The sequence below is a fragment of the Cervus elaphus genome, chromosome 20 (genome assembly GCF_910594005.1).
Source record: "Cervus elaphus chromosome 20, mCerEla1.1, whole genome shotgun sequence".
Taxonomy (NCBI): domain Eukaryota; kingdom Metazoa; phylum Chordata; class Mammalia; order Artiodactyla; family Cervidae; genus Cervus; species Cervus elaphus.
This window is the reverse complement of record NC_057834.1, coordinates 122,875,312-122,888,192: the sequence shown is the minus strand read 5'-3', so window position 1 is coordinate 122,888,192 and position 12,881 is coordinate 122,875,312. Positions and strand designations below refer to the sequence as shown.

The following is a 12,881-nucleotide window of genomic DNA, read 5'->3' as shown; positions in this document are numbered from 1 at the left end:
ACCACCCATCCTGTGTGCAGACAGGCTGGCAGGCTTTGTACCCACTTCTCCGTTGACACATGTACACACACAGCCACCGTGCTTTCCTCTGTCACTTTTAATAAAGACATAAAGGAGTGAGCAGCCTCTGCAGGCTATATTCCCAGGCCCCCCACCCACCCTGACCTTTGGCCAAGAATCTCCTACTTCATTGTGGGGTGGAGAAAGGGGGAGCCTGGGTCCACAGTGACAGATTATTGCTGACCTCTTCAGTGTGAGGAAAAAGGCCACAAGACCCTGGTGGGGGCCAGCCCTGAGTGCTCCTCTCCCAAGTGTAAGGCAGGGAGGGGGAAGTAAGTGTCCAGCCCTTTCAGCCCCCGGCTCTGGAGTGGCAGAGGGCAATGAGGCCACATCCCTGGGGCTGGTCGGGAGAAGTCAGGGAGGAACGGAAGCGGTGGTCTCTGTGTACCAGCTGTGGGGAGCAGAGAGCTGTCTGCTGCTCAGTCCTGACCACATAAGCCCTGGTCACAGGTGTAGCTGGGGAGGACAATGACAGCTGCTGCCCAAGGTGCAGTCCTGAGGCACTTAGGTGGGCACCTAGCTAGGCCATGTTTCTTAGTTGGCCTTGACTTTGGTGGTACCTGGAACTCCGTTTTGCTGAAGTACACGGGGCAGCCGCTTGCCTTTAGTGTAAGACTGATACCAGAAATTGGAGAAGAGCACAAAGAAGATGGTGCCGTACATCCAGATGAGGTGGATGATGACTGGGTACTGGTAGTTACAACTGGGCAGGAAGTAGTACTGGGAGATGTGCAGCGAGACCAGGACAAACTGGATCTGGGACCAAAAGGCATGGGTCAGAGGGCACAGGGAGAGAGGACTGGAGGGCAAGGGGCTAGAACACTGAGTGGGGAGGGCTGGAGTCAAAGGTGAGGTAGGTTGGGTAAAGGTAGGGTCCAAACCAGAATGCTAGGGGGATGATTGTGGGTCAGGCTCAGGCCCCTTACCAGCTGGATGGCTGTCATGTGCTTTTTCCACCAAAGGTAGGGCTGAGCCACAGGGCCAAGGGCAGACAATCCATAGTACAGGTACATGATGACGTGCACGGAGGAGTTTATCATGGCATGGAAAGAGCCCATTCCTCCTGTGAGTGGACAACAAACAGGGTCAGGAGAGTCAAGCCTCTGGTGCCCAGGACCTGTCCCTCCCCCAGTGGCCTTCGCCACTCACCTGGGGCTATTTTTACCCCCCACCACCAGCTCCAGGGAAGCACTGAGTGATGGAAGACATGTAGGAAGGTCACCTGTCCATCTTTCTTCCGGAGAACAAAGATCACCTGAGAGAAGTGTGGGGGGAAGGGGCTTCAGAGCCAAGGCCTCTCACTTCTTTCTCCCCACATGTTTCCAAATCTCATGTAGTTACTCACTGTGTCTATCAGCTCAATGAACTTGGAGAAGAGGAAGAGCCAGGCCACTCGAACCATCTGTAAGAAGTCAGGACATCTTTAGGACTGCCAAGAGCCTCTCTAAACGGGCCTATAAGATGGCACATCCAAAGCGCTCTTACCCCTGGTTGTTTGGGGCCTGGCCTTCGCTGCCACTTACCCTAAGTGCCTCCGGGTTGTTGGAAAAGTCCACTGGGTCGCAGCGCCAGGTGTAGGAACTTAGCCAGCCAGACATCAGGAACTATGAAGAAGTGTGGATTAGAGAGCCAGACATCCCTCCCCCAGATCTCTTCTGTTGTCTAGACCAGCGGTCCCCAAGCATGGCCTGGAGGTTGGGCACCCCTGCTCTAGATGGAGAAACAGAGCTGAGCCTCTCTGGAAAGAAGATGCCTCCTCTAGCCCAAGGGCCCACCCATTATCCTATAGGAATAAAGCTGAGGCATCCCAGGGGCCTACCTCATAGACAATGTAGAGAGAAAGTGCCACCAGTGAGAAGTTGTAGACAACCATGAAGCCACGGAGCTGGAAGGGCTTCCGGTTGGCCATGATGCGAGGCCCCAGTGAGAGAACGAAGTATACATAGGTCAGGAGGATGGAGGTCATTAGCAGGGGGGACCCCATCAGAGGGTAGCCCTGGACCCGCGGATCTATGAATAAGGGTAAAAGAAGTAAGGAAGGGTCACAGAGTCCAAATGGTCCCCACCAGGTTTGCTGACATGAGGTCAGGTCACAAAGGGTCAAGGGGTCTATAAGGAGGAAGGGCTAGCAGACAGCATCTCACCTGCATGCTTCATCATCTCCTGGTACACGTTCACAACAGCCTCCATCCTGGCTAAGGACTCTGGTGAGGTCAGGTGGATAGGTGTCAGAGAGGGCTGACTGTTCCCCCAATGCGCCCCCCCCCCCAATTTCACCCTTGACCCATAGACAGGACACAGACCAGACAGGACAGTTCCAGACACCTTGCCACAGAAAGGACACAGCAGTGAGAGGAAGGAATTGCTAGGGACCAGAGCAAGGAGGAGGCAAGGGCAGGCGGGGGTGGGGTGGGTGGGGGATCTGCTTCCCACACATCCTGCATGCCTGGGAAGGGCTGTTCTGCCCTTCCTCTCCACACCTTCCTCTCCTATCCTCACACTCTGCTCCTCTCCAGGGATTTCTACTTTCTGACTTCCCCTCCCTTCTTCCAAAAGAGGACTATCAATTTCTGGTCTCCTTCCAGAGAGGCTTACCTCCTACCACCAGGGAACTCATCTCCAGAACGAACCTCCTCTCCCTTCCTCGCCAGTCTCTCACCTCTCCAGACCTGGGTCTTCCTTCTCTCCAGAGGTCCTCCCCTTTAATTTCTCTTGCCCCATTTCAGGATGCACATCTCCCGGGATAGTCCCTCCTGTCCTCTCGGGAACTGTCCCTCCTCCTCTCCCCTGCTGAGACACTCCCTCGCGCTCTCCTCTGCCCTCCTGGGCTCTCACCTCCAGCCTCTCCTCTGTCTCAGACGCTCTCCTCTCACCCTTCCTCTCCAGGAGCCTGGCTCTTTGAGACTCCTGCCCTGGCGGCTCCACCTGTCTGACTAGATCTGGCAGCAGCCCCGCCCTCTGCCCACCCCCACTGCACAGCGTCAGAGGTGGAGGGTGGGTCCAGGCCACAGGTCAGTGCCTGGCGGACCCACCAGGATTGAGAAAGCCAAGTAAGCACAGGACTCACCACCCACCCAGCCACCTCGGGCCAGTCAGATGAGCTCTAGGTTTTGAGCCAAAAACCTCGACTCCAGCCCCAGGCCTAGCCTCAGCCCAAAGAGAACTGCTGAAAACCCTTACCAGGGCATCCTCTCCTAAATGAGCCATAAATTCTGTCCTACTTCAGAATGGGTACCATCACCCCTCTCTCCCAGGGAGGGGCCGGGAGCCAGTGGCATGTGAGGAGGTGGGGAGTGGGGGAGGTCTCAGGAATCTTCCCCTCCCTCAAGGAGGGGTCATAATTGACTAGGCCCTCTCCCTCTCTGGGCCTGAAGGAATGTCGGGGGAGGGCTCGAAGGGACACAAAAGCCTTGGCCGGGAGGAGAGCCTGGGACTGCAGACAGGCAGCCCCCAAGGGGCAAGGCGCTCCCCAAACAGCCAGCACAGCAGGTGTTCCACGAGCTGCCTGCACTCGGGTTGGCCAGGTTCCCTCCACCCAGAGAAGCAACCCTGCAGGTCTAAGTAAAGAGCACAACTTCTGACAGTCACGGGGGCTGCACACACATCTCACAGACGCTCCTCCAACCTCCACGCCCACCCACAACTGCCCCACCACAGTCAGGCCCCCACAGCCCTCCCATACACACCGCCCCTGCCACAGCTCTCCCTCTGCCCCGCAACAACTCGCCAATGGCAGGCACACGCATGCACACAGAGAGCCCACCTGCCTCCTGCTGGCTGCAACTGCCCTTGTCTGACAAACTACCCGGACAAGTCTTTGTGGACTTTGACATGCACGGTCTCTAATACTCAGGCCTGCTCCTAGCTACGCACACAGCTGGCAAACACACCTAAACACACATACAGGAGCCGCATTACCATGTGCAAGTGCTTGTGCTCACATGCAGGTTTCCTCTCACGTCTGTGAGTCTCAGACGAGCATGGTCACAGACATAAACTCACACAGCCCACCTGCAGGTGAATGAAGCCAACACCACCCACGCCATGTGGAGACATACACCTGCCCTGGGTGACGCACACCCACAACTCTTTTCACCGACGGCAGTCATCATTCATTCATTCACAGTCAGAGTGTTGCTGGCTGCTTATTCTGGGGTAGGGCCTGCCCAGAAGCATGTGCTCTAACACACAGCTCCTCCTCGACCCGTGTGAGCTTGCCAGCTTGTTATCTCCCAGTCTCTCTCTGCCACCATCCCCAAGTTCACCTCCCCCACCCCCCACACACAGGCACCCAGGAGGTCAGGGGTGGCTTCCAGGCTTCTGGAAGGCCCTCTCCCCAAGTTTGAGGAGAGTCCGGGTGTGTCCCCAGTAGGGAAACTCGGTCTGGTCCTTCCTTCCTTTAAGATGGATGGAAGGGAAAAGGAGACAGGCGAAGGGAGCAGCGGGGGTGCAAAAGGGCGCCAAGGGGAGGGAGGAGTAAGAGACGGACAGGGGCCAGAGTAGGAGGTGGTGGAGGAAAGCCCAGGTTCAAGCAAATGGGGACCAGGCGCGAGGGAGGCTGCTGGGGAGGCCCAGCCCCGGAGAGCTGGGACCTCCCACCCACTCTCCACAGGCACAGCCTCGCCCACTGCCTGGGCAGGGCCGGGCCGGGCCGGGTGGCCCCGCGGGTCAGGGGCCTGGGCACGTGGCGAGCCCGCCCTGGGAGGTCCCGACTCACCAGTGGGGGCCAGGCGGGCAGTCGTGGAGGGCTGGGATGGAGCAGGGCTGGAGAGGAGTCCCCAGGGCCAGCCTGCCTGCCACTTCCTCATCTGCTGGGCCGACTTTCTGTCACCAGAGGGGGAGAGGGCGGGCCGGGTAGGGGGCGCCCGCTGATTGGGCCTCTGGTCAAGGCAGGAGGGGCCGGCCAGCCCCGGCTCTGCTGGGCCCGCAGGGCGGAGGCAGGGGCGGGCCGCCGGGCCCCTGGCAGGAAGCGCGCCCAGCCCGGGCTCCCCACCCCTTCCCGCCGCATCTCCTCCAGCCTCGGTCAGCTCGCGCGGCCTGGCCCGGGCCCTCGCCCGCCGAAACTGCACCCTGCGCCTTCCTAGTGTTTAGCCCCTGCGTGGCCTCCTTCTGGACCCTCTGGGATTCGTCCACCAGCACGACCAACACAGCTTCTGTTCGTAGCCGACCCACCCCACCTGGGACCTTGGAGCAAGTTCCAGGGTCAGCCGTCCCCTCATAGAACTCCCTCTCCAGAGAGTGGGACCGGAGGGGTGGGCTGCAGGCAGCCTCTCTGTCTGTGCCTGGAGAGTGGACTCGGTAGGCGGGAAGGTCTCAGCCCAGGGAGCCGCTGTGTAGGGAAGCCTTCCTTACCAGCCCATAAACTTGGGTGAGCCCAGCATTAGGAGTTGTTGAGACGACCGTGTGGGCCGGAGGTGGGAGAATACAAGTAGCCCGGGGCAGGGGAAATTAATGAATCACTGGCTAGCTGGCCTCTTCAAGGCTGTGGAAGGAAAAAGGGGAAGTGAAGCCAGCTGTGGCTGAATGTGGAAGGCCAAATGGAGCAGTTTGGTTTATTCTGGAAGCAGAGGAGAAACCAAAGAGTTTTGAGGAGGCTACAATCAGACCTGTGTTAGTAAATACCCACATATTACTGACCACCTACCACGTGCAAGACGGGGTTAATTGCTGGTGGCACATCAATGAACAAGGCAGATGCTGTCCCCAGATGGGGTTTACTGTCTAGCCAAATCACTTCACATTGGCAGCCAGTGAGAGAGGGTGCTGGGGGGGACCAGGTGACAGACCACCCTCACCCAAGAAGGTCTGGAAACTGACAGGCTTGGAAAAATAGACACTGGAGGTTTCCCCGAGACAGCTGGTCTCACTCTGTACACTTAGTTGTCTTTATCTGGCTCCCTGCACCTCCCCACGCCATACACTCACCAACTAACTAGACAGAACCACTGGGTTGAGCACTAGGTTTCAGTAAAATAAAATCTGTATCTCCAGCAGCTCCTGGAACAGTGCTGATAACTGCACACGGTGATCCAGTAACTGTGCACAGGACTGTATGATGTACATGTGGAATTCAGAGGAGGTGGCAGTTTCGGACAAACAATGTGTTCATCAGTGGTGGAATGTAGCTTTGTGGAGGGGCTTCCTTGGTGCTGCAGCTGGTAAAGAACCTGCCTGCCAATGCAGGAGATTCAGGTTCGATCCTGGGTTAGGAAAGATCTCCTGGAGAAGGAAATGGCAACCCACTCCAGTATTCCTGCCTGGAAAATCCCATGCACAGAGAAGCCTGGTGGGCTACAGTCCATGGGGTCGCAAGAGGCAGACACTTAGCCACTAAACAACAAGCTATGTGAAAGTTTAGTCTTAGAGTTAAGAGGTCAGAGCCAAAGTACAGTTCTGATCCAGCCCACGGGTACCTACGACTACCTACCCTTGAAAGGAAATGGCAAAAGAATTCAAAAGGCTCAGACTCATTAGCATTGTACCTGAAGGCTGACCTGATCTGGTCCTCAGCCTCCCCCCATTCTCTTGGCCACACCCTATGCTTTAACTGTTCCCCAAGGATATCAGCATCTTTCATATACCCCCACACCTCCAAGCCCTGTCTCCTAACTCAAGATAAAAGCAGCTTTTCCAGGCAATAAAACAGTCCCTCCCTTTGCTTTCACAATCTCACTGCAATTCAATTATCTGCATACCCCCTCACTGTAAGTTTTTTTCAGCAAGGACCAATATTTTAGTTGTCTCTGTACCTCTAGTATCTGACCAATGTTGGACTCAGCTGCTCCTTCACAGTGTTTGCAGAGTATTAGGGTGAATGAGAAATGTGAGAAGGGGAAGAGAAGTTAAGGGACCCCGAGTCAAGTGGGGAAGACAGTAAGAATTCAAAAGCTTTTCTACTTGCCTTGGGATGGCAGTATCTGTTGAGTCAATAAATATTTATTGTGTTAGGTATACTTCAGTAGCCCTGGGGGTCACACCTAACTCCAAAGACCTGATTTTAAATCTCCAGTTAGTACTTATATGACTTAATGTAAGTGCCTGAACCTCCAATAGCACCTGTCTCATAGGATTGTGAAGATTAAAGGAGATGACCCAGGTAAAGTACTCAGCACTGTTTCTACCTTGATATTTCATAGCCAAGGGGTGAAGCAAGAAGGTATGTGCTTGTATGTCGATTAATGAGCATTCGTTCAACAAATACTTCCTAAATAAACTGCAAAGCACTGTTTGGAGAGCACTATTGAGAGGTTTGGACTAAGTGTCCATCTAGAGACAAACAAAGCAGACTGTTATAAGTGATGAAACAGTTCCTGAGGTTAAATATGGTAGAGATATATGTGTGGGTGCTGTGCTCAATTCTATCCAACTCTTTCCGACCCCAGGGACTGTCACTCGCCAGCCTCCTCTGTCCATGGAACTTTCTAGATAAAAAAACTGGAGTGGGCTGCCCTTTCCCACTCCAGGGGATCTCCCCAACCCAGTAGTGAAACCCACATCTCTCACTTCTCTTGCCTTGGCAGGAGGATTCTTTACCACTGTGCCACCTGGAAGAGATAGAGATCTTCAACTATCCATTAGTCAACTGGACCACGGTGGTATTAATAAATGACCACAGCAAGCCCTCAGTAAAGGCCCACTGACTACATGAACATGCCCAAAGACTCACTTCCTTCAGTTCCAGTCCTAGTCCTAGGAGAAAGCACCTTCAAATATCTGATATAGACCACCAAACCAAGTTCTACCAAATGCCATCTCCAAGGCACTGGGGTTCCTGAAAAAATATTCACAGTCTAGAGAAGAAGATAGATAAATTAACTGTTACAATAGCAAGTGGTGAGTTAAACTGAGAGGGCTAAGAGAGCAGCAAGGGAGTGGGGGGGGGGGCACCTTACCCCAAGCTGGGGGTTAGTTCTTGAAGGCTTCACAGAAATGACACCAAAGCTGAGTATTAAAGAAGGCAGGGAAACATTTTCAGGCGGACGGAAGCATGTGTGTGAAGGCATGCAAGCAGGAGATACGGCTGGTGTGGGGAGTTCTGGGGAGTCTCCAGTCCAGAGGGCATGTGGGTAAGGGGGGAACGTTGGCAGGAGTCAGTCATGAAGAGCTCTGTATGACCTGGTACGAGGTCTGGATTAAGCTGTTTATCTTTTTTAGCCCTGGCTGCACACCAGAATCACCTGGTGAGTTTTTAAAATATCAGTGCCTGACTCTCACCTCCAGATTGATTCTAAAGGTTTTGATTTTGATTTTTCACATATATGCCTTTACTGTGAGCAGCAGGTAGGACACTTCCAGCAACAGCAGAAACAAAAACCAAAAATTAATTTACCAAAGGAAGGATTCAGTAAGGACCCTTGGTTGGAACCCTTGGGAGCTCAGACATAGACACTGACCCAGAGCAGCAGGCAGAGGACTCGAAAGTCAATGAAGAGTGAGGCCTCCAATGAGATGAGGAGCTCTTTGTAGATATCCCAAGTGTACTTGGTGGAGGTGACCTTATAAACAAAGAACCAGGAGGTGAAGAACATGTCAACGGCCAACAGTACCACAGTCACATGGGGAAAGATAGCTGGGTTCACTGGACTGGTATATCTACTCAGGGCCTCAAGCTCCATTTTGCTGGGCTCAGGGTAATCCACTGCTCCCCTAAGGGTTGTTTTTAATGGGAAGAGGCTTAAGCGTGTTTATGTGCTGTGTGGAAGACAATGAGATACAGCACACACAGGGCAGGGGTGGGGGGCACAGTTTAGACTTTGGCTCAGGAAAACACCTTATAGGCTGAAATATACAGAAAAGAAGGGTAAGTTTGTCAATGGACGGGAAGGAAATGGGACCATTTAGAATCTGCAGGGAAGCTGGGTGGAAGGTCTTGGAGGTAAGATGGTCCATGGAACACTACCTACACTGGGGGCAGGCTGATAAACTGGAGAAACTGAAAAAGTCCAGGAAGTCATTCTTGATAAGGATAAAGGCCAGATGTGTGTGTGGGCAGGGAAGAATACCAAGTCCAACAGCTGAAACTCCCCCTGAAATTCATGGAGCCTTCCTGACCAAAGGGAAGTGAGGTGACTACTTCCCCTGGGCCCCACCCTCTCTGACTCACACCTCACTCACATGGGTCTTTCTCCATCGTCCCTCCCCAGAAGATAAACGACTGATTTACCTTCTCCAGGGTTCAGTCTGAAAACCACCATCTGTATGAACTGAACTCTAACAACTCTATTTCCATGATTATGTGGTTTTATGTGTTTCTGGAAAAAAAAAAAAATCTGAAGGGAAATGGGATCAAAGAAGCAGGGGGAAAAAATGGGAAAAGGTATTATCAGTATGTGCCTGCAAGGGAGCCAGTGGAGCAGTGGAGGGAACAGTGTGGAGGCGACAGGCGAACTGGCTGAGAACAGGTACTGAGGGTCAGAGGCTGAGAGGCAACAGGAGCGGCAGGTAGAAATGGAAGCAGCCTCCTGGGGCTATGTCGAGCTTCTCCCTTCCCCACCTATAAAGGACAAAGGGCACTTTCTAACTGTATCCGCACAGAGGAGTTGAGGGGAGGGCTGTGTCCGTGAGGACAGAGGAGTGAAGATGAGGGGAAGGTCTTGTCGGTTAATGATTCTGCATGTCCATGGGCCTCACTCAGCTCGCTGGTGTCCTCTGCCTAAGGTTGGGACCTTGGCTGAAGGAAGGACATCCAGCCAGCAGAAGAGAGAGGCTGCATGCAAACACTCATCATACCATCTGAACTGTGGGGCTGCCTGAACCCTTGAGAGGTCAGGGGGACAAGGCCTGATCTGTTGTACGTAGCCAGTGCCAACACCCTATGAGTATTGTTTAGTGTTCACTGAACTGAGGTTAAAAAAAAAAAATTCAGTTTTGGGGAAAGGGCTGTGATAAAATGTGCTGGAAGAGTTCTGGAGAGAGAAAAGGGAAGGCTTCTGGTGAGGTGACAAACCAGGGGAGGTTATCAAGATGGAACAAAGAGAGTTAGCAAGATCTGGAAGATGTGGGAGAAAGGCCAAAAGGGGGAAAGAGAAAATGCAACACTTTCTCTGGCAAGCATGGGGCCAGCTGCTTCCCGCGTGCCCTTACGGTTCGGTCCTGTGAGGTAAGTGCTGTGATCATTGCTTAACAGATGGGGAAAGAATGGAACCAGAACGGGTGAAGGATTTTTTCTCAAGGTGACACAGCAAGTGAGGTGGAAGTAACATAGATGATTCAAGCTGAGGAAAAAGCATGGACAAAGGGTGGCTGGAGGGAAGACTAGGACAGGAGCAGGAACTGCAAGTGATTCTATTTGGCTACAGGATCCAGTGAATGAAAGGCCTTCATATGCTGGAAGGTTAAAAATAGGTTGGCCCCAAATCATAAAGTGTTTTGAATGAAAGAAGGAGGAGTTTTGTTTGTACTGAGATGTCCCTGGAGATTTGTAAGGGGTTGGTATGATCCCCATTGTTATTTACAAAGAAAAACCTGATAACAGCGAGATTATCAAGAGGAAGGCAGAGGAAGGGAGGCCAGGTGGGAGACCAGCTCAGAGGCACAGGTGAGACACAGTGAGGGCCTAACCTAGAGCAACGGAGCAAGAAGGAAGATGAGGGGATGGGACCAGAACTGATAGCCAGACTGGCAAGCTGGATAACACCGTGGAGCAGGATGGAGGAAGTGAATGCAGTTTGGGATATTCTGAGTTTGAGGAAAGATGGCCCCTTCCACAGGCAATCTGAAACACAGTACTATAAGTTTAGGAGAAAGGATGGGGTTGGGTCATGGGTGGGGGGAAGGTGGTGGTGGTGCGGGGGACAATATCTGCAAATTGTCTGCAGAGATAAAACCACACACAGTAGACTGTTGTAGCTTTAAGTCTGGTTGCATTCAGATCCTTTCCCATCCCCCTGCTTTCATTTCCTTTATGGAATTTCTGCCCAACCCCACTGGTGTTCTCTCCATTTCCCTCAGTGCTCCTAATGGCGCAGAATCCAAGCAACAAGAGAGTTCTTCCATGAGATGAGCTATATGTAGTAGAGAGGAGAAATGCAGAGACAGAGCCCAAACCCAGACAACACCGAGCCCCTGACCTGCCTGGAGCCAGTCACCCTCCAACTCCCCATCTGTATAACCCAAATCCATTGGGTCTTTTTTTTCAGTTAAGCTAGTTTAATTGTAATATGTTATAATCAAAATAGTCTAATATGCTATGTGATAAAGACGAGATTGCTCAGGAGAGAGTAAGGGATTGCTCAGGGGAAGGAGAACAGTATTGGCATTTCAGTGCTGACTATATGCCTGGCGGGCCTTGTATGCCCTTCTAAGAAGCTTGGACTTTATCCTATAGTAAAGTAAGAGCTACTTAAGTTGAATTTTAAATATGCTAAGTAGAAGGTACCTTTCACTGAGCATATTATGGGATTATAGCACTGATTTAGGAGGTGGAAATCGAGGGTCTTGGAACTAAAGTAATCTGCCTAAGGTCACATAATGGATAAGTGTCCAGTTCAGTTCAGTCGCTCAGTCGTGTCCAACTCTTTGTGACCCCATGAACCGCAGCACGCCAGGCCTCCCTGTCCATCACCAACCCCCAGAGTTTACCCAAACTCATGTCCATTGAGTTGGTGATGCCATCCAACCATCTCATCCTATCATCACCTTCTCCTCCTGCCTTCCATCTTTCCCAGCATCAGGGTCTTTTCAAATGAGTCAGCTCTTCCCATCAGGTGGCCCAAGTATTGGAGTTCAAGCTTCAACATCAGTCCTTCCAATGAACACTCAGAACTGATCTCCTTTAGGATGGACTGGTTGGATCTCCTTGCAGTCCAAGGGACTCTCAAGAGTCTTCTCCAACACCACAGTTCAAAAGCATCAATTCTTCAGCACTCAGCTTTCTTTATGGTCCAACTCTCACATCCATACATGACTACTGGAAAAAACCACAGCCCTGACTAGACGGACCTTAGTTGGCAAAGTAACGTCTCTGCTTTTTAATATGCTGTCTAGGTTGGTCATAACTTTCCTTCCAAGGAGTAAGCGTCTTTTAATTTCATGGCTGCAGTCACCATCTCCAGGTCAGGTATAATTTAAGAATGGTCAACTGTAAAAGGGAGGAAGTGATAAAGACTTCACAGGAGGAGGTGCTATTGGGAGGACGAATTGTTCACTAGGTGAACAGGAGGTTGGAGCAAGAGAAAGAGAGGGCAGACACACCAGGGAGAGGGCAAAGCACGTTTAAGGCCTGGAGGTGTGAGGCAGCCCCTGGTCCGCAGGTACTGGCTACAGCTTAGAGGACAGTGACAAGAACCATGGAGCTGCCCTGGCAAAACAAGGCCTAAAGGACTGGTGGTGACTGTGAAGGGAAGAGAGCAAGCACAGAGCTCTGGTGTGTGATAGCCAGTGGGTCACACAGCCACTGGTGACGACCCGAGTCTGGACGGAGTGAGCGGGGACGGAGGACACATCCCAGGTGCACAGGGAGACCTCTGAGTGGTGAAGGGCCCCCTTCAGATGAGATGTGGGCAGACTGGAATTGAGTCCCCAGATGGTGTGGACAGCAAACAGATAGAGCTTAGAAGGGGTGAAAAGGAACACTGCCAGGGAGGAAGCCTGTCATATGGCCTCAACTCAAAATCACAGTTTAGGAGACCAAACTGGGCTTTAATAGAAGACTGTAGGTGACAACTAAGTGGGAGAAAGAAAGTTCACACAACTAGATGTGGAAATGACTCATTACACTAGGCAAGTCAATGCAGAAATGCTCCAGTGTCTGCTCTGCACACAGGGGGGGATTAAATGTGCATGGAGAGTCTCTCCTAGTGTGAACGTAGCTGTGAGCACAG

General features: G+C 52.4%; 2 protein-coding genes across 4 annotated transcripts; both read right to left on the bottom strand.

Annotated features, from left to right (window-relative positions):
* Positions 1-79: 79 nt before the first annotated feature.
* ELOVL1 (ELOVL fatty acid elongase 1) lies at positions 80-4,927 on the bottom strand. Of its 3 annotated transcripts, none has more exons than XM_043878664.1 (8): positions 4,778-4,927; positions 2,205-2,264; positions 1,880-2,070; positions 1,584-1,664; positions 1,406-1,462; positions 1,210-1,315; positions 987-1,123; positions 80-816 (listed from the first exon to the last, which is right to left on the bottom strand). In XM_043878664.1, the coding sequence occupies exons 1-8, from the start codon at positions 4,866-4,868 to the stop codon at positions 595-597; spliced, it is 945 nt and encodes a 314-aa protein (XP_043734599.1). In that variant the 5' UTR covers positions 4,869-4,927; the 3' UTR covers positions 80-594. The 3 variants fall into 3 exon arrangements, with proteins under 3 accessions (XP_043734599.1, XP_043734601.1, XP_043734600.1); XM_043878666.1 differs by lacking the exon at positions 4,778-4,927 and adding an exon at positions 2,896-3,016; XM_043878665.1 differs by lacking the exon at positions 4,778-4,927 and adding an exon at positions 2,656-2,852.
* Positions 4,928-5,074: 147 nt separating this feature from the next.
* Positions 5,075-11,654, bottom strand: LOC122678135 (transmembrane protein 258-like). Its single transcript, XM_043878668.1, has one exon. The coding sequence runs from the start codon at positions 8,673-8,675 to the stop codon at positions 8,436-8,438; it is 240 nt and encodes a 79-aa protein (XP_043734603.1). The 5' UTR covers positions 8,676-11,654; the 3' UTR covers positions 5,075-8,435.
* Between the last annotated feature and the right edge of the window lie 1,227 nt (positions 11,655-12,881).

Coding starts and splice junctions, on each gene's coding strand:
- LOC122678135 (XM_043878668.1), bottom strand. CDS start 8,675: ATGGAGCTTGAGGCCCTGAGTAGATATACCAGTCCAGTGAACCCAGCT.
- ELOVL1 (XM_043878664.1), bottom strand. CDS start 4,868: ATGAGGAAGTGGCAGGCAGGCTGGCCCTGGGGACTCCTCTCCAGCCCT. Junction 1,665..1,879: donor CTCTCTACATTGTCTATGAG/GTAGGCCCCTGG, acceptor ACTTCTTCATAG/TTCCTGATGTCTGGCTGGCT. Junction 817..986: donor ACATGACAGCCATCCAGCTG/GTAAGGGGCCTG, acceptor TTTTGGTCCCAG/ATCCAGTTTGTCCTGGTCTC.